The sequence below is a fragment of the Ailuropoda melanoleuca genome, chromosome 16 (assembly GCF_002007445.2).
Source record: "Ailuropoda melanoleuca isolate Jingjing chromosome 16, ASM200744v2, whole genome shotgun sequence".
Classification (NCBI taxonomy): Eukaryota; Metazoa; Chordata; class Mammalia; order Carnivora; family Ursidae; genus Ailuropoda; species Ailuropoda melanoleuca.
Window position 1 is genome coordinate 54,507,583 of NC_048233.1, and position 19,537 is coordinate 54,527,119.

Genomic DNA, 19,537 nt, shown 5'->3' on the forward strand with positions numbered 1-19,537 from the left:
CCTTTTTCTGACAAAAGAAAATACCTTTCCACAAGATGGATAAATGGATTGAGATAGGGAGGGGTCCCTAAGGGCTTGCCTGTGGTTTGCTGACATGAGCTTCTCTTTCCTTCCATTCTCCTCTCCTCTCACCCTCTACTGGCTCTGGGCTCCCCTGTGGCTGCCACAGCCCTCTACCGCAGTGCAGAGCCAGCCCTGGAGGGGAGGGCCGGGATTTTGAGGGGAGGGCCGGGATTTTGAGGGAGGAGGGAGTCAGGTGGGCAGCTGGTGGAATGATTGTCCCGCTGCCATATGCCACTGTTGGGGCTGTCTAATTTCTCTGTCATGAGTGATGAAGTCATTTTTACAACTTAATGATGTACCAAGGGACCCAGAGGGCTGGCTTATGCTTGTGTATTCCTTTTTAAATATGGGAATGGGGCATCAGATGTGACAAAGGGAGGCGCCTGAGCCCTGATTTGATTAGATTAAATAGATTAAACAGCCTTGAATCGGTCTATTGCTACACACCCTCAAGGATAGGATTAGTGCCACACCTGGGGTGAGGAACACTAGCTCCCTGTTAAGTGACAAGCCTCTGTCCAAATGGAAATGCATTGATTGATTTGGGGAAAATGGATATCATCTGTAGAAGTGACAAGTCACCAGTGTTCCTTTCACCTCTACCAGGCAAATCCTTTGGGGTGGGCTTGGTAGCTGAGGGTGTTTGTGGCTGTGGGTCATGGAGAAATAACCTGACTGAGGATTTCTCGGCTAACTCGCCGCGGAGCACACTGAATGTCAATCACCAGGCAGGGCGTGATGCAGGTTTCAGCAACTGCATTTGCTTTTCCAACATTTTCTGTGTCAGGGGCACGATATGCTTCTCAATTTCGGGAATCGGTTTAGTAATATAGAGCCTCTTACTGCACACACACACACACACACACACACACACACACACACGTCCTTAAAGTCATTCTGTATAAGAGAATATAGTCGTTTCACACTGGAAGACAAAGAAGAGAGAGAGAGAGAGAGTGTGTGTGTGTGTGTAACAAGCAGAAGGAAAACAAGTAGAAATTAGGTTTTAACTTGAAAATAAGCAAATTGAATTCATTTTAATATGTCATTTGCTGCAGGGGAATCATGAGGAAAACAATTTTAAGTAGCTTTCAAGTGGTTTATCATTCTAAAAAGCAATCTCAATAAGCCAATGGCCCTTATTTTATTGCACAGAGATTAGGATGCTCTTTGAGAAACGGAGAACACCCATCACTTTCTAATCCTGTTCTTAAGGCATTTGCGATGTTCAGAACCGTCACATTTAGTTTGTATGTTTCTTTGCCTTTTTTTTTCTGGGCCCAATTACTGACACCCATCTCTGACTTACATTTCCACAAACATGGGTTTTTCAGGTAGAACTTTAGCTGCCAATTGTGTAAGGAGAAGGACTTTAGGCCAAATGAGACATCGTGCTAGTTGAGATGCAACTTACTCTGCGGATCTTCAAGTTTGGCAATGTTTATTTAATTAATAACTACATGGCTTGGCTCAATTAATTGTTCAGTGAAAGAAATGGTTTAGTTTAGTTTATTGCTGAAAAATTTTGTGTAATTTGTTAGCATTTGCATTGATGGTTTATTTTTATATGTAGTACTGATATGAATATACTGTCTGATATTACACATACTGATAAAAATACTGCCTGGTATTATAGAGAACTTAAATTTACAACTGAGAAAATAAAAAAAATATATTAAAAATAGACAAATGTTTATTTGGGGAAATTTGTTTCTAGAAAAAACTTTTTTTTAAAATGTAAAGTATAACATTTCTTTATTTACCTATATATTATTTACCTTTACTTGGAATAAGCGGTGGATCAGACCATAAGTGAGCTTCTTAACTGACATAGATTATAAAGCAAGCCAAAAAACCAAAACCAAACACAGAATATAAATCAGAAGTCAGCTTAATTTGACAAACATGTAATTGGTTACTTATATTGAATGAGCCTTCAATTTCTATTCTATAATCAGTATTCATTAAAACATTTTCAAATAAACTACATTATTTTTTGATAGGTCATTAAACTTAGCATTTAGCCTATTGGGAAACATAAAAAATGTACCTGAGAAAATCCACAACGAAATTTCAAAAGACAAAAAAAAATTGTAAAAATCAACCTTTTTGCAGCATAGATGTTCTTAGGCCTACAGAAGTCAAGCAGTAACATGATTGCTTAATTTATATGATGGGGTAAAGGACAGCGTTCTCCTCCCTGTAGATAAAAAAAGTCTATAAATCTAGCTTTTAGATTAAAACGGGGAAAAACAAAGCCAGTTCTACTGAATGGAAACATAGAAGGTCTACTCCAACCAGGCACAATGGAGAAGGATGAGTGAGTATCAGGAAAGCTTTTCAATCAATGTGAAGTAGATCATTCAGGGATAATATTTCTACCTCTCCCTAAATAGTACATTTGTATTGGGGTGGGAAGAGAGAGGATATGAGTTATAAATTGTTTTTATAATTGGCTTAGTTCCTCATTTCAGGAGGCAGATGAAATTAGAATGGAATACAATACTAAATATATGTATTGTTCAACTTTTTATGTATAGAGATCATCTTTCTTCCTCATAGAGACTGTAAGGCAGACATTCTTAACACTTGTTTTACTGATGAGAGAAATGAACACACAATAGCACCTATTTCCCCCACAATCACCAGCTGATAAAAGAAAGAGCTGGGGTATCAACCCCAGTATGTCTGATTTCAAAGGATGTGCTTCTTTGCTAAACACATTTCTCCTATTAAATAACTTTGCTGTGTGTTCTTTAAAATATTTATTTTACGGTCCCTTAAAAAAAATTCACTGTATTACTTAGTGCTAGGCTAGGCTCATAGGAAAGAACATGGCCGTGGAATAATTTAAAACATTTTTGCATGATTTTGGTTTTTATACAAGCTTTCTAATCACCATCAACTTGGAAGCCTATCATGGTGGAGATTGCTTTCAGAGCAGCAGTGCTATGAAATGCAATTATGTGTCCATGTTGGAACCAGCGCTAGAGATAATGAAACTCACACGAAGAGTAAATGTTTCTTGGTATATAATCTATTTCCTTCTACTGAGATATCAAAAATATATTCAATGCTTATGTCTGTCTTTTTGTTGACATCAGCCCAAACAAAACTAATGACTGTCAAGCATGATACAATATACACGATGACGACATTAAAAATTGATAAATGGTGGGATTCTTTAAGAGGACGATCTGTCATCTCTGAAGCATTACCACCNGTTTTTTTGTTGACATCAGCCCAAACAAAACTAATGACTGTCAAGCATAATACAATATACACGACGACGACATTAAAAATTGATAAATGGTGGGATTCTTTAAGAGGACGATCTGTCATCTCTGAAGCATTACCACCTCATTTAATTTTGAAAGCAGAGCTTTAGAGACAGTGGTTTCAAGGATGCCATGATGAACAGAGAATGTGATGGCAGTTGATTTCAGAAGATTTTACAGTGTTGTTGGGAAGACAAGGATGAGGCCAGACCCGGCCACGTACTTGAACTCAGCAGCTATCTGAAGTGAGGATTTATCCACAGGAATACTCTCAGTCCTAGTCCACAGCCGCCATCCCACAGTTATTTTGTGAGAGTAACTCAGCTTCCGAGGATTATTAGGATACCCAGAACAGCAGTTCATCCCCACTAAAAGCGCAAGAACAAAGAAATGGTCAATTGATTGAAAAGGATAGCAGAATAATAAAGGTTCAAAGAAGGAAGATCTGTTATCAGCTACATACACCTCAGGAAGGGAAGTTATAATTGCCCTCTATTTAAAGTCTTTATACAAAAGTAACTGGATGGTCTTTTTTTTTTTTTTTTTTTTTTAANTTTTTTTTTTTTTTTTTTTTTGATAGAGAGAGAGACAGTGCACACATAAGCAGAGAGAGCTGGAGAGGGAGAAGCAGGCTCCCCGCTAAGGAGGGAGCCTAATGCGGGGCTCAGTCCCAGGGACCTGGCATCATGACCTGAGCCAAAGGCAGACGCTTAACCAACTGAGCCACCCAGGTGCCCCTGGGTGGTCATTTCTTAAGAGCACAGGATGTACAAAGCATTCTGCTAGCATCCTGGGGTTTGAAAAAGTGAAATAAAGACCTTGGGGCGCCTGGGTGGCATAGCGGTTAGGCGTCTGCCTTTGGCTCAGGGCACGATCCTGGCGTTGTGGGATCGAGCCCCACATCAGGCTCCTCTGATATGAGCCTGCTTCTTCCTCTCCCACTCCCCCTGCTTGTGTTCCCTCTCTCGCTGGCTGTCTCTATCTCTGTCAAATAAATAAATAAAATCTTAAAAAAAAAAAAAAGACCTGGACAATGTTCCCCACAAATAAGGCAGGGGGGCAGGGGAACACAGGATCTCCTGAGTTAAGTCTTATAAAAGCAACCTGCAGTTGCTTGAGGGACATCTGAGAGAAAAGATTAGTCAAAGAAAGAGGTGTGTGTGTGTGTGTGTGTGTGTGGTGGGCAGGTATTAGGGATAAGGGTGGAAGTATGCCAAGTACGACGACACATATAATTTGGACAATGCCGTACAGTTTTTAAAAATGTCTTGTCTCCTGCCAGGGATTGCAGCCGGCCTGAGGAGGCACAGACTGGGAGCCCGGTGCAGTTCAAGCCATTCTGTATGCCTTCAGAATGGGACACAGAATTTTTATTCTATGTCTTCATGGACTTTAAGCTGATAGAATTTCTTTTTTTTTTTAAGATTTTTATTTATCTATTTGAGAGAGCTAGCGAGAGAGAACACAAATTGGGGGGAAGGGCAGAGAGAAGGGGACAAACAGACTCCTCACTGAACAGGGATGCAGGGCTGGATCCCAGGACTCTGGGATCATGACCTGAGCCAAAGGCAGACGCTAAGCTGACTGAGCCACCCAGGCGCCCCTAAGCTGATAGAATTTCAAGATGACATGGAACAATTCTGAATCCTTTGTTACAGAAGCAATACTATTTAACCAGGGCAACAGCATGCTGGGGGGAAAAAGGGCAAAGAATACAAATTCTCTGAAAACTCTAATGAATGTCGGAAAGTTCCTGTATAATGTTAGCTGATTTAGAAACCATTTACTATGAACCACGCACTGTCCAAGGTCCATAGCTGATTCATATAATCTTCATGATAGTCCTTTGAAGTATGAAAACATATTATTTCCATTTTACAAATGGAAAAAGTAAGGCTTTGAGAATGTAAGTAATAACCACTTGCCCAATAGTATAGTTAGAAAGAAATCAGAGTTGGAATTTGAATTCACATACTGTAACCACAGCTTTTATTCTTAATATTATGTTATGCTGTTTATATGTCCCCGGGAGAACCGTGGCAGCTGCTCAGTCAATTTGGTCAGTGAGGACAGTCGAAATTAGGCCAGAGAACTTCACTTTGGGTTTTGACCCAACCATCTAATTACAATTTGTGCTTTGTAAAGGATATTGCCCCTTTTAGCAGGTGTTTCCATTCCGTTCTTGCCCCTCCCCTCTATAAATTAAGGTTAAACCCCCTTTTCCAGCTATGTCTACCTCTGTCCGTATTAGGCTTATCCCCACTCCTGCCCCAGATCTGTCCTTTTTGTGATGTCTCGGGGGAATATCTAGCACAGTATGGCTAAACCGATGATTCTCAAGTCAGAAAAAGTAACATCAGCATCATCTGGATACTAGTTAGAAATGCACATTCTCAGGCCCCACGCAAAGTTCTGGCACCCAGCAACCTGTGTTCGAACAGCCCCCTAAGACGATGATCGTGAATGATAAATCTGAAAATTGCTGTGCTGAACCATCTTATATTCTGGAACTTGTATTCCGTACTTAGTTCTATTTCTTCCATTTCTCTTTTGAAAACTAGACTTTGCTCATGAAAAGACAAAACCCTCCCTAAATAAGCTTCTCAATTTAACTACTTTGAAACATAGGACAGAAGTTGAATCCTCTTTTTCACTCCTCACTGCTGCTATCATCCATTATTCAGCATGTTTTTGTCTTCCAAAATTGTTGCCTTTTTATTTGCTGCTGATGGCATTTGTGAGTACTAGTTCTGCTGCTAGTAGAGTAGGGCTTAGCAGGTAAGGATCTAGGATCTACAACCAGACCAAGTCAATACAAACCACAATTCTCCACTCAGTTTCTATGTTCCCGTAGCCAGCTATATAAAGCCACCTGCACTTAGCTATTCTATCTATGAAATAAGGACAGCAGTAGCAGTGTGCTGATGTTGTTAGTTTAAAATGAGAATCTGGAAGTGACTGACACACACTAACAATTCAATAAGCATTGGCAATTTATTATTATTTCTACTTGACTGACTCACATTTATGGATTTATTTTTATGTGCCACGCACCTTTTAAGTGCATTATTTTTAGTCTCACAGCAATCCTATGACATGCAATATATGAATATCTTCGTTGTACAGATCCTAATACCGTTAGGATATTCCAGGAATTCTTCTAGATGTTTTACTTATAATAAATCATAGGTTCTGTTATTATCGCCATTTTGCAGACAAGGAATGTAGCGTAGTTAGTTAAACTGCTCAAGATGACTCAAGTAATAGATGACAGAAATGAACTTCGAAGCCAAGCAGCCTAGCCTTAGAATCCATGCTCTTGACCATTCCATGGCTCTGCCCTTTTTATAGACAAGGAATCAGAAGCCTAGAGAAGTTAACTAACTTTCCAGTCACACAGTTATTAAGTGACAAAGCTAGGGTCTTATAAAAATTTCTGTACCATATTTCTGTCACTTTCTCCGCCTCTACCACCATTACTGGCTTTGGCGCCTTGCTCCTGTGCAAGCCATCATCTTGCCTAAATTTACTTGGATCCTGATCACTTTCTGTCTCCTTGGCCTCATAGATCCCTCTCCCCTTCATTCTACTAAGCTTTGTGTTTACTTCACTTTAAGGGCTTAATCATTGTTTACCCTCTACAATCACTCTATGTTGCATCGTCTCCAGGATGCCACGGATTTACAGACCCTGTTCTTCCCCTCCTTGTTCAATCTGTATTTGCTCACACCTTCCTTGTTCATAATGGCACTCTTGATGGTCTTACCTTTCTTACTCAGGGTACTGGGTACCACAATGTCCAGCCATTTTAAACATCTAGTTTCTTTTTTTTTTTTTAAGATTTTATTTATTTATTTGACAGAGAGAGACAGCCAGCGAGAGAGGGAACACAAGGGTACTGGGTACCACAATGTCCAGCCATTTTAAACATCTAGTTTCTTTTTTTTTTTTTAAGATTTTATTTATTTATTTGACAGAGAGAGACAGCCAGCGAGAGAGGGAACACAAGCAGGGGGAGTGGGAGAGGAAGAAGCAGGCTCTTAGTGGAGGAGCCTGATGTGGGGCTCGATCCCATAACGCCAGGATCACGCCCTGAGCTGAAGGCAGATGCTTAACGACCTGAGCCACCCAGGCGCCCCTTTCCCTTCTCTTTCTTTTCATTTGTACTCCTGTTAAGATTTTTGGCTTAAGTTGTCTCTTGCCACTTGTCTCTCCCTTCCTTTCTCCTACTACACCCAGGGCCATCTTTATCTTTTCTCCTGAGTGCCTAATAGCCTCATATCAATGAAAGAGCACAGATTTTCATGTCAGAGTGTCCTGGATTCCAGTCTCCACTTTATTGCTTGCTTTTGTCTTGCACAATCATTGTCTCCAGTTTTCTATTTGTAAAATGAGATGAATATGTGGCTCGGAGAGTAGTTGTGAGGATAAATGAATTAATGTGGGTGGAGTGTGTATAGTAAGCGCTCTGTAAGTTTTAGCTCCCTTTTCCTCAGCACTGTGCCCTACTCTAAATATAGTCTCACAAAGAATTGGAGTGTGAATGCATAAATGAATGTTGAATGAAGTGGCTGCTTTAATTTTGGCTCTGTGTAGCACAGCATGAGAAAGTGTGAAGGCTTCCCATACTGGGCAAGAATTTTGATAATCAGAATTTTAATTACCTGGGTATTGAGCTGGAGAACAATGATATAAAATTTTAAAAAGAAGATGAGATTCTGAAAAGTCAGATGGATTTCCTTCTTAAATAGAAAAAAAGTCCATGCATTTTTATGATCCAAAAGCAACTAATAATGAAAAAGGGAGAGTTAAAAGAATTTAGGAACTTAAAAGTAGGAAGCATTTAGATATGCCACAAGATTATATAATTAGAAACACTATCCAGGGCAAGAGTGGAAAAGGAACTTTGGAACTGGTCTATTGATGTTTTCTTTCAGGAACAGCATGGTGAGTTCAAGAAGCTTTGTGAAGATTATTATTTAAATTTATAGTCAGAATCCCGAAACACATTACTAACTGCATGTGTGCACAATCAGATGAAAACCCTAGTAGTAAAACCCACTGGTTTTGGAATCAGACAGACTAGCTTTGAACCAGGTTTCTTCTACTTGGAACTGACAAACAACGTGTGCAAGAGATTTCACTTATCCAGGCTTAGTTTCTTCATCTATAAAATGGGTGTATGAATAATACCCATCTCACAGGGTTGTGAAGTGGTTGTGGATTTTATGGCACGTGAGATGTTAGCATGGTGTCTAGCAAGCTGAAGAAGCACTTACTAGATTTAGGTCTAACTGTAGTGGGTGGTGAACAAACAGTTCGTAATTGATTCAGTTCTACTGGTGGGTGGTTTTGTCCCCCAAAGGACATTTTTGGTTGTTACAACTTGGGGGCAAACGCTACTGGCTTGTAATGCAGAAAGGCTGCTAGACATACAGTGCACGGGACAGTGTCCCACAACAAAGAATTGTCCATCCTGAAATCTCAATTGAGTGGACGTTGAGAAACGTTGAGCTACAGAACGGGTAAAATTCATCTCTCTCTAGCATGTCGAGAGACGCGGTATTTTAAAACCCTTCAGAGAAAGTGATGGTTGAAAGTTTTATTCATAGAAACGAAACTTCATGCATCATACTTTTAAGAAATTATTGGAAAAGAAGACACGTATTAGATAAACCTAGTTGTAAACCTTATGGTGTTGGGGTTTTTTTGTTTTTGTTTTTCTTTTTGCAAATCTTAGCATGCAAAATTATCACCTGGGTCTCTTATTAAAACACAGGTTTTCAGCCTTCCCTCCCAGCACAGTCTGATTTGAAAAGTCTGGTGTGAAAAATCTGCATTTTTAATAAGCTCTCCAGGGAATTCTGATGCAGCTCGTTCATGGACAACAGTTTGACGAGATTCTTCTGAAAGCTAAATGGGGCAGACGCATAAATCATATAAACACTTTCAAAAATCCTGTAGTGTTATGTAGCTCTGGTTCTCATTGTCCGTAAAGCCTGAAGCAGGCTCAGTCTCTCTTATTATTGAGAATCATAAGCAACGTGGGATACATCTACAGAAAATAGATTCAGCACGAGTTTGGCAGTACCCCGGCAGCCTACCCAGATGACCAAAACTCCATTGTCATTTGCCCTTCCTGCTTTCACCCTCTCTGCTACGCAGGTAAAACACTCGCACTCCCAGAATAGTACAAACACACGCTCCTCTCACCGGCCTTCGCGGACTTGCACCTTTCACCACTCGGTCCAGGAAACATGCCCCATACACTTTCTCCTATTTCCTCTCAGCCTTAAAGGAAACTTCCAAAATGTCCTGAGGTTTGCATACAAGAACATTTGAGTTGCATTTTTAAGAGAGGTGAACATTCTTTCAACGTAAAAATAATGGTTAATAAAAATGCATTTTAAATAAATTTTTATAACAATTTGGGGTTCTTATTTTATAAAGACAGGTTATGGGATTTTGCCTTTCTTTTCTGAAAAAATAAATCCATATTTGGCAGAAGTTTAATGTCACTGGGTATATGGTGTTTTAATGGGAGTAATCATTTTTAGAAATAGAAAGTTTCTATTTTGCGACAGACATTTAGGAAATCAGTTATTCTCTGACTCAAACCGAAAGGTACCTATTCAGCAAATAGCACAGAGGAAAAATGGAACAGGGTATCTACCTCCTGAGTGACTTCTTAGCACTGAGGACAGGCGGATATTAGGTTACATCAAGTAAACAAAAGTATTTGACCTGGTCTAGGATCCACTTCAGCCCTTCATAAAGTCATTTCTCAAATTTCAGTAGCTGATTAATAATGATCAAGGCCCTTTCAGAAACTCCAGTCTTTAACTCCTTATGCTTAAATGGGCCCCTTGGAAGAGTCAGAATTTCTGTGAGACAATTTTCACTGAATTCAAGGCTCAATGTTCAGCTGGAGAAAACTTACACAGGATGCACAGCTTAGCTCCTTAGAGCTAGTGTGTCCCCAAACTTCTCTGCAAGACGATATTTCTAACTTTCCCCAGTTAAGGGAATATTTTTCCTACTTAGTGTGAACATTATGGAAGGTATTTTAAGAACAGAGTGGAATTTCTGCTTGCAGATGGAGGAAGGTGTGAGCACCATATTTCCAGCAATTCTTCTCTGAATCGTTACGTGTATGTGCGCAGTGAGAGGTGTGCCTCAAACAGTACCCCCGCCCACATACACAAAAAAGAAAGAAAAACCGTATATATTAAGGAATAGTTATTTTCATTATAAATACTTGTGCTGTGGGATCTGACCATGAGATTTCTCGGGGCATTGAAAATATAATTCCATTCATAAAATGTTTATGTGTAGGCAGCTTCTAGGGAAGTTGCAAACAGTCGTATAATGTGAGATAAAACTCCATTCAGGCCTTTGTTATTTTTTTGACAACTTTTCAGTGAGTATCTGCTCTGTGTCAGGCACCGTGCTGTATTAGGGACATAACAGTACACCTGAGGAAAAAGCTCTTGCCCCAAAGCAGCTTACGTTGCAGACTGAGATATAAACCCAAACCATAGACAATGATTTGGTAAATATTTGTAATTTTTTAAAAGTTTTTTTTTTTCTAAGATTTTATTTATTTATTTGTCAGAGAGAGAGACAGAGCACAAGCAGCGGGGGAGAGGCAGAGGGAGATGCAGTCTCCCTGCTGAGCAAGGAGCCCGATGCAGGACTCCATCCCAGGACCCTGGGATCATAGCCTGAGCCGAAGGCAGACAATTAACGGACTGAGCCACCCAGGCACCCCAATATTTGCAATTTGTAATTAGATCTATGAAGAAAATAAATATAAGTGCATGTAACTGGATTTATTGAATCTTTATTTCTTGTGCTTCAATAATGTAACATTTCAAGATAGTCAAAGTATCTATTTGTAGTAGCTAACTAATCAAGTCCAGAACACATCTTATTCTTTTAGAAAAAAAAAATCTACCTTAAAATTGCCTTTAATTAACTTGACTTGAGAAACTTAGATCTATTAACTCCTTTTCTTTTTCAGGGTTTTTGGAGCTGCCATACTTCTTACCTCTACTCTGAATATGCTGATCCCATCAGCAGCCAGAGTGCATTATGGGTGTGTCATCTTTGTCAGGATACTGCAGGGCCTCGTTGAGGTATGGACTGCGGGAGTGCCATCTTGAGGTTGGCATGTTAATCGGACCAGCAGGTTATCTTTGACTTGATCTACAAATAAACATTTTATAAGGTTGTGTCAACATAGTATGCTTAAAAAAATTGGAAAATTTAGGCATTCAGATATTTTGTGTTTAAATAAAGCTGAAGTACGACTGTGACGGCTTGCCTTCCCTTCTCTAGAACAGAGTGGTATTAAAGAAATGTTCATTGACTATTTGACAGAAAAAAAAAAAGGACAGGCACAGGTTAATATGCTGTGAGGAAAATTTCTGAGTCTGTCCTTTGCTGGTGATGACCCTGAATTAATATCTTTTGGGAGAGTTATACCAAATCCTTGTTGGACTTGAATCATGATTTGAGTTTTCGTTAAAATATTTCATTGACTACATTCTTTGGGAATGTAACCCATGATTGACTTTTAAAAACCTCAGATAGACCTTCCTATTGCCCTTCTCTTCTCCTGAAATATAGTGGGAGTAGATATATCAGATGGAGTATTAAGCACTGAAAACATTCTCCTGTCTCTCCAAACAGAAAAAATTGGTAGGATAAAAATATATAAAGTGGATAATTATTTTAAAAGCCTTAAGTTCTAAACACTACTCTCAGAAAGTGTGAGCTTCAAGGACCTAGCTTTATCTTCCTCTGTATGGATTCCTTATATTTGGGAATCACTGTGTTTAATGCTTCACGAAAAGGCCTCCCACATTTCTCAAACTGTCCAGAGTTCCAGATGAATGGAGTAATGGAGGGTCTTTTGCTTTCATCAGAAGAAAACTGAGGTAGAAGGAAGACTTGAAGGGTGGGGAGAATTTGGATAGGTCACTTAAAAGAAGCCATGTCTTACCTGATCTGGGCTGAATGTTTTTAAAGTGGAATTTCAAGGAATTAGCAAAGATCTATGAGTAGCAGCTTTCCCTAATACTTGGGCCCAATCTAAGGAGACAGCGTCAGAGAAGGGAAATGTGCTTATTTTTCAGCGATCCTGCATCCTAAGTGGTGATATATATCTTCCCCGTCACAGGGCGTCACCTACCCAGCATGTCATGGGATATGGAGTAAATGGGCTCCCCCTCTAGAGAGGAGTCGACTGGCAACCACCTCCTTTTGTGGTGAGTACTGCGTGCAGGTAGTTACGGTGGGTAAAAGTTTAGCAACAACCTGGATAAGAACTGGAAGTCGATAAAGCTCACCTGTAAAACCATTTGGCGGGTGTGTGTCTGTACATGAGGAAAAGTTTTTGACCACCATTTCAATTTCTTTAGTTCTTATTGGTCTCCTAAACCCTCTATTTCTTCCATGTTTTGTATTTTTCTAGAAGTTCAACTATTTTATCTAAGTTTTTGAATATATTCATGAATAATTTTTAGAGTAGTCTTTTAAAATTTATGTTTTATTATAGTCTTATTATTTTTAGATCTCTTTTGTGTCTTGGGTAGATAGGTCATATCCACTTATGTAGTCCTGTATCACTGGCTCTGTATGTAGACATATATATGTATTTGGAGATATAGGGGTGTGAGGGTGCATGCACCTGAGTGTGCAAGTGTGTTTGTGAGAGCCTACCAAGAAACATGAGATGAAGTCAAGAATTTCTATTTATTTCACTTACCTACCTCCCATTCTCCCTTTTACTTTAGGTTCCTATGCTGGAGCTGTCATTGCAATGCCTTTAGCTGGCATTCTTGTGCAGTATACCGGTTGGTCGTCAGTATTCTATGTCTATGGTATGTTGCCTACTCAGCAGTAAAGTTAAAAGAAATGGGTGTAAATAAAACAGTGAGTAGATCCCTGAGTATACTTCTGCGTTCACTCACATTTTTTTTTCCATTAAGAATCCTTTCCTTATATTTGGAGAAGATCAGGGAAAATGTTCTACCTTTCTGATTCTCCCTACCTTGTTATTTGCTGTTTTAAAAAGCAAGTACATTGCTGGTGGAAACTTTGTGATATATTTCATATATTCTTGATTATGAAGAAAAGATTAAATTCGCTCTTGATTCATTGCCAATTAAGAAGAAAAAGCTGGGCAGCACCCCCTCGTCTTCCTTTTCTACTGCTTTCTCCTCTCGGCTGACCCTGCCTCATCAAGACTGAACGGGGACGGGAAGCTGGACGGTGATAGCGGTGCTAACGCAACAGTTCACTTTTGTGACGAAATAGTAACAGTCAGCGGCAGCCACCTCACATTTTCGTCCTCATTACTCCAGGAATAAATGAGATGAAGCCCTCAAACGGAAATAAAAAAGGACAAGAAACCCTAAGTCCAAAGTCCCTTTCTGTTCACTTTCTAACTAGAACCAGAAAGTTTACCACTGAAGAGTTCCCCTGAAGTCTCTCTTTGGAGACTTTTTTTTTTTGCCGTGAGAAAAAGAAATATAAGAGAGCTGGATTCCAACTGATGGCGCTGATTAATACCGTCTTCGGACGTGGCAGGAGAATGTGAAATATTAATGAAGTCACGAGGCAGAACTGAACAGTATCTAGCTGCTTCCGAATTTGGCATGATCCATTCCCGATTCGAAATGTTCTCATCAGAGCAAATTCTTATGTTTGCAGAATATTATTAAATATGCTTTATAGCAGGAGCTCTTACTCTGGTTCAAAAGCCATGGATAGGTTTTAGATTCATGAATGTCCTAAATGATAAGCCATACATGCATTCGTACATTTTTTTTCCTGGGGAGGTATTTTTATTAGAATTTAATCCATATCTTTCATTAGATTTTCAAGAGTCCATAATTCACAGAAGTTTAAAGCAAATGTGTATCAGGTATGTAGTACAAGTTGGGAGGTCAGGCCATTAAATCCTCTGATTTGTCCCTTAATTGAATCCGTTACTTAATTGAAAATATGATGTGACCTTAAAGTAAGAATATTAATTTCCAGGGGCACCTCAGTAGCTCAGTCAGTTAAGCATCTGACTCTTGGTTTTGGCTCAGGTCATGATCTCAGGGTCATGAGATCGAGCAGCCTCAGGCTCCCTGCTCAGGGGGGGAATCTGCTTTCTCCACCCTCCCTCTGCCCCTTCTCCTGCTCATGTGCATGGCGCATGCATGCACCCTCTCTCAAAATAAATAAATAAATCTATCTTAAAAAAAAGAAGAATATTAGTTTCCACCAAGCACTCATGAAAATCAATCTCATTATGTCAAGTTGTATCTCATGTAATATTTATCATTGAATGGTACAAAGTTTAAATCTTAGATAACCTGAAAATATCACATCTCCATAGTACTTGCTTACTTACTGCGTATAACAAAAATTAGGTCTTTGAGCCACACATTCAATATTAATATTTTAAAAATTAATAAAATAAGAACTGTACAGTGGCTTATGTTAAAAGCAGATACTGCATAGATAGCAATTAGCTGAATGTCTGGTACTTCAGATGCATTCAGTTAGCAGTGATGATGATTACCACTGAATTACAAAAGCTTTCATTTATTTTGTGCCATTCACCATGCTAGTTGCTTCATGCATTATCTCCTTTAATTATATTTTGCCACAAACTCATAAAAAAGAAATTGTCTCATTTTATAGTGGAAGTTCACGAGATTCAGTCACTGAGGGGAGCATGTAGCTAATGAATGACACAGCCAGGACTTGAATCTGGGAGAGCCATATGCCATAACCACTGCACTAAACCAAATTTTCACATACTGTCTAACTGCCATTTGTGTTTGCTGTCATGTTTGGTAACGAAAAGGAGAATGGTCCATCAAAATCTGTGGTATTAAGAAGTAATTCTTAGAGATTGAACAAGCAAGAGAAAAGTATTATAGAGATCAGGAGCATTTAGACTGTTACCCAAGGGATAAAGAACAGTAGAAGCCAAAAATGAAACGACTAGCCTCTGGGAAACCGGAATAAATCACTTGAAATTCTTTCTTTTATTAATACTTAGATTTACATTGCACAATAAGGGCGTGTTATAATAGTGAGAGTGCTAAATAAAGAAAGGGATGCAAAAAAATTGCAAACAGTTTTTTGTGTTAAAATTTATAGCTTTCATTTGCCCACAGTGATCAATAGGTAATATTATGTACTGAAAATAATAATGGTAAACAGTCACATAAAGTGTTAGATGTTACTACATTAATTACAGAAGCCCCCACCCCCCACCTTTTTTTATGAATGATAGCCACCTAGGCTAAAATAATCTAGATTTTATGTAATAATCTGCTTACTAGATCTGGAAGTGCTAACAGGAAAGGGAAATGAGTATTTATTTTTTGTGGAATTATAGACCACTCTCATATATTCAAGGAAGACAAATAAGAACATGATCCTGCCCCCATAAAATTCTCTGAAGACAGGAGCCTTGTCTTGTTCACCAATTTCTCTCACTTAGCAGAGTGCCTGGAATAGTAAATGCTCAGTAAATGTTTGTTGGATGTATGAACACGTTCCAAACCACAACATTTAACAATCACCCAAAGCTGTGTCTCAGCATTATGGGAGACAAAGATGTAAAACTACAAGACCAGCCTTCAGGAAGCTTGAAGCTTAGTGGTGTACCACGAGAAGAGCTGGCTGGTCAATTGGAGAAGCGGAAGTTCCAATTCACATTCTATAGAGTGCGTTTGTCATGAGATTCCCGCAGTTTTATTTCAGCAAATGACAGTTAAATGGGGGAATTTATGATAGGCTTTTGATTTTCTTCTTTTGAACTCTTCCTTGCAGGAAGCTTTGGAATGATCTGGTACATGTTTTGGCTTTTGGTGTCTTATGAGAGTCCTGCAAAGCATCCTACTATTACAGATGAAGAACGTAGGTACATTGAAGAAAGCATTGGAGAGAGTGCAAATCTTTTAGGTGCAATGGAAGTAAGAACTTTATTATGGTGTATATTCCTGTTCCTATTCTTCATCTCACCTCCCTTTGACCAACCAAACTACTTTCTGAGTCCCTATTCAACAAAACCAACTTGGTGTCAGTCATGATTGTGCTCCTCCCTCCATCCATACTTTCTGACTTAAGAATGATTGCTTTCCCCATCTGTAATTTCTTTTTTTTCTTTATCTTTTCTTAGTAATCTTCAAATTTGCCCTGGACTATGGCTAGGACTATAAACCTAAATAAGCTTTTACAAACAGTTCAATATGGTCCATAATTTAAACAAATTCAACAAATATTTGTTAATTTCAGATAGTAGGAAATGCCAGATCACCTAACACAATCACGAAAAGGGCAACTTTTTGTGTATTGAATTGTCTAAATGTAGGTTTTATACATGTGTATTGATGCTATATGTGGTTAAGGAAATATGAAAGCATTAGAATGTCAGTGATAGATAGCTGACATAAAAAATCCTCAATATATAATCTTGTTATTGATAAAATCTTATCATTTTCGGGATTCTTATTATGAAGATAAAGTGTCATAAAAATACAACATGGCCCCTTTTCCGATTCTAATTTGATTTCTTGCATGGGCTCTATGAAGAAAGAAAATGCAGTTCTGTGTCAATAATACAAATATTTTAGTCCATGTGATATTAATATGTCATAAATTAATATTTATGATATATATAAATTATGGTGTTAATTAAAATAATAATAGTATTAATAAACATTTGGGGGTGCCTGGGTGGCTCGGTCAATTAAGCAGCTGCCTTCAGCTCAGGTCATGATCCCAGGGTCCTGGGATCGAGTCTCACATCAGGCTCCTTACTTAGCGGGGAGCCTGCTTCTCCCTCTGCCTGCTCTGCCTGCCTCTACCCCCAGTTTGTGCTCTCTCTCTCTGATGAATAAATAAATTAAATCATAAAACAATAAAATAAATAGCCGTCTGATACTACTAAAAAAAAATGGAAGCAAAGCTAATGTATTTAGACAGGTTCAGTAGTTCAGCACCTAAACGGTAACTCAGTTTCCTTTTGCTGAAAGCTGGAAGGTATCACACACAGCTGAAGAACCAATGTCTCCTATACATTATGCTTCTCTTTCTTTTGAAGGCTCCGCCCCTCTTTCTAATCACGTTTTAGTCCAGCTCTGATTCTCTACTTCATTTCTTAGAGAAGGTGTGTCTTTGACATTTCATCCTCGGTAAAAAGGTCTATCACCCACATTGTTGAGGCCTTTAATGAATAAGAAGAATCCCATATTGGATATCATTCAGAAGTAAAACTTCAGTACTGAAAAAATATTCTTACACTATGGACTGGCATTAGAACTTCCCCCTGCCTGTTTCCTTCTGTAAATGGACTGATGGTTTCTTTCTCATGGTGGCTACGTAAGAAACAAGGGGTGATGTGGGCATGGGGTGGGGGTTGGCAGTTGCTCTGTCTCCCTCCAGCTGCAGTTGCTCTGAGCAGAAGCTAAATACAGGCTGATCTATGGTGAGTTCAGCAGTTAGCCTCCATTTCTAACCCAAAGTTATCCAAACAACCTTTATTTTCATTAGTTAAATATGCTTCTCTTATTTACCAGTTCTTGAAAGACCATATGTCTAAATCAAGCATAAATTTTTTAAACAATCAGAAAGGTAGTCTAAGTGAAAACCGGTTTCTGGAAATGACCTTAAAAAGAACAGCTGCGGGGCGCCTGGGTGGCACAGTGGTTAAGAGTCTGCCTTCGGCTCAGGGCGTGATCCCGGCGTTGTGGGATCGAGCCCCACATGAGGCTCCTCCACTAGGAGCCTGCTTCTTCCTCTCCCACTCCCCCCACTTGTGTTCCCTCTCTCGCTGGCTGTCTCTGTCAAATAAATAAATAAAATCTTAAAAAAAAATAAAAAATAAAAATAAAAAAATTAAAAGAACAGCTGGTAGCTTGATAGAACAACCTAGATAATCTTGAACTCCCCTTTTCCTTACCTTACTGCTTTTCCAAACATAATATTTTACTTCTTACTGATGTTTGATACTTTCCTGTAGCTTTGAAAAAAATTAAAAATGATATTATATTTTAGTTATTCTACTTGTACTTTAGTTATTTTGAACTTTTTATTATGAGCAAATTTAATATACAGCAAAGCAGAGAGAATAATAACAGAAACATCTGTGTATCCACTGCATAGACACAACGGTTGTCCACACCTTGCCTTACCTACTTCACTTCTCTTACTGCTCAATGATTTCCAAGTAAATGAGATCTCCTAACACTTTACCCACAAATACTTCACAAGCATCTCTAGAAAAAAAATTACTCTTTCACAATCTAAGTACCATTACTACACTTAACACAGTTAAGAATAATTCCCTAACATTATCTAATACCTAGAGCATATTCTGATTTCTAATATCCAGTCCAAATTCGAATATCTAGTCTATATTCACAGGTCCTTTGTAGCTATTTCTTAGGAGTCTGCATCCAATTAAGGAGCACACAGTGCAACTGACTGTAGTGCCTTTTAAATATTTTTTTCTTAAAAAAATTAAATATAGCGTATGTACAGAAAAATGCACAAATCATAAGTGAACAACTTGCTAAATTTTTCTAAACTACACATACCTGTGAAGCAAACAGCTGGGTCAGTAGGTAGACTGTTATCAGAACTACAAGCCCTCCTAGGACCCTGAGCAATTTTTAAAGGTATAAAATTAGATACTTCTTTCTTACATTTGATGAAGTGTTTTACAACCTGAAGAATAAAGTTCTTAGTAGAGATGATCCAGGTATGAATAATAGAAAAGCTTTCCCAACAGGAAAAAGTTCGAAAAGTTTTCCCAACAGGAAAAGGTTATTTATTTTTAATAATATTCTGAAGTTATTTCTTATACAAACGTAGTACTACAATGCTGACATCTCTGTATTCAAAAATTTCCATTTTCTGTGAAATAAGTATACTTATCTGGCATTATTTCCCCAGACTATATAGGACTTAAAAAACACACTTTTTGAATCCAGCTATAATGTTGTCCCTGGATATTTTTATTCAAAACCACAGTACTCATTATATGTTATTAGGACATGATTTTTTTTCTTTTTTGTCATATGTATTTGTGATCATGACGATATAACTTCTTACAATATTGCTTTTAAAGTGATCCTGAAAGGCTTAATTAGAGTCACAATCAATACTAGCTGTTATGA

General features: G+C 38.5%; 1 protein-coding gene across 2 annotated transcripts in view; it reads left to right on the plus strand.

Annotated features, from left to right (window-relative positions):
* SLC17A6 (solute carrier family 17 member 6) overlaps positions 1-19,537 on the plus strand; it is a 41,960-nt gene that overhangs the window by 11,752 nt on the left and 10,671 nt on the right. For both annotated transcript variants that reach the window (XM_002914059.4, XM_034646370.1), the window contains exons 4-7: positions 11,365-11,479; positions 12,526-12,613; positions 13,142-13,228; positions 16,188-16,330. In XM_002914059.4, coding sequence (XP_002914105.1) covers positions 11,365-11,479; positions 12,526-12,613; positions 13,142-13,228; positions 16,188-16,330 — 433 coding nt within the window. The remainder of the gene's footprint in view (positions 1-11,364; positions 11,480-12,525; positions 12,614-13,141; positions 13,229-16,187; positions 16,331-19,537) is intronic.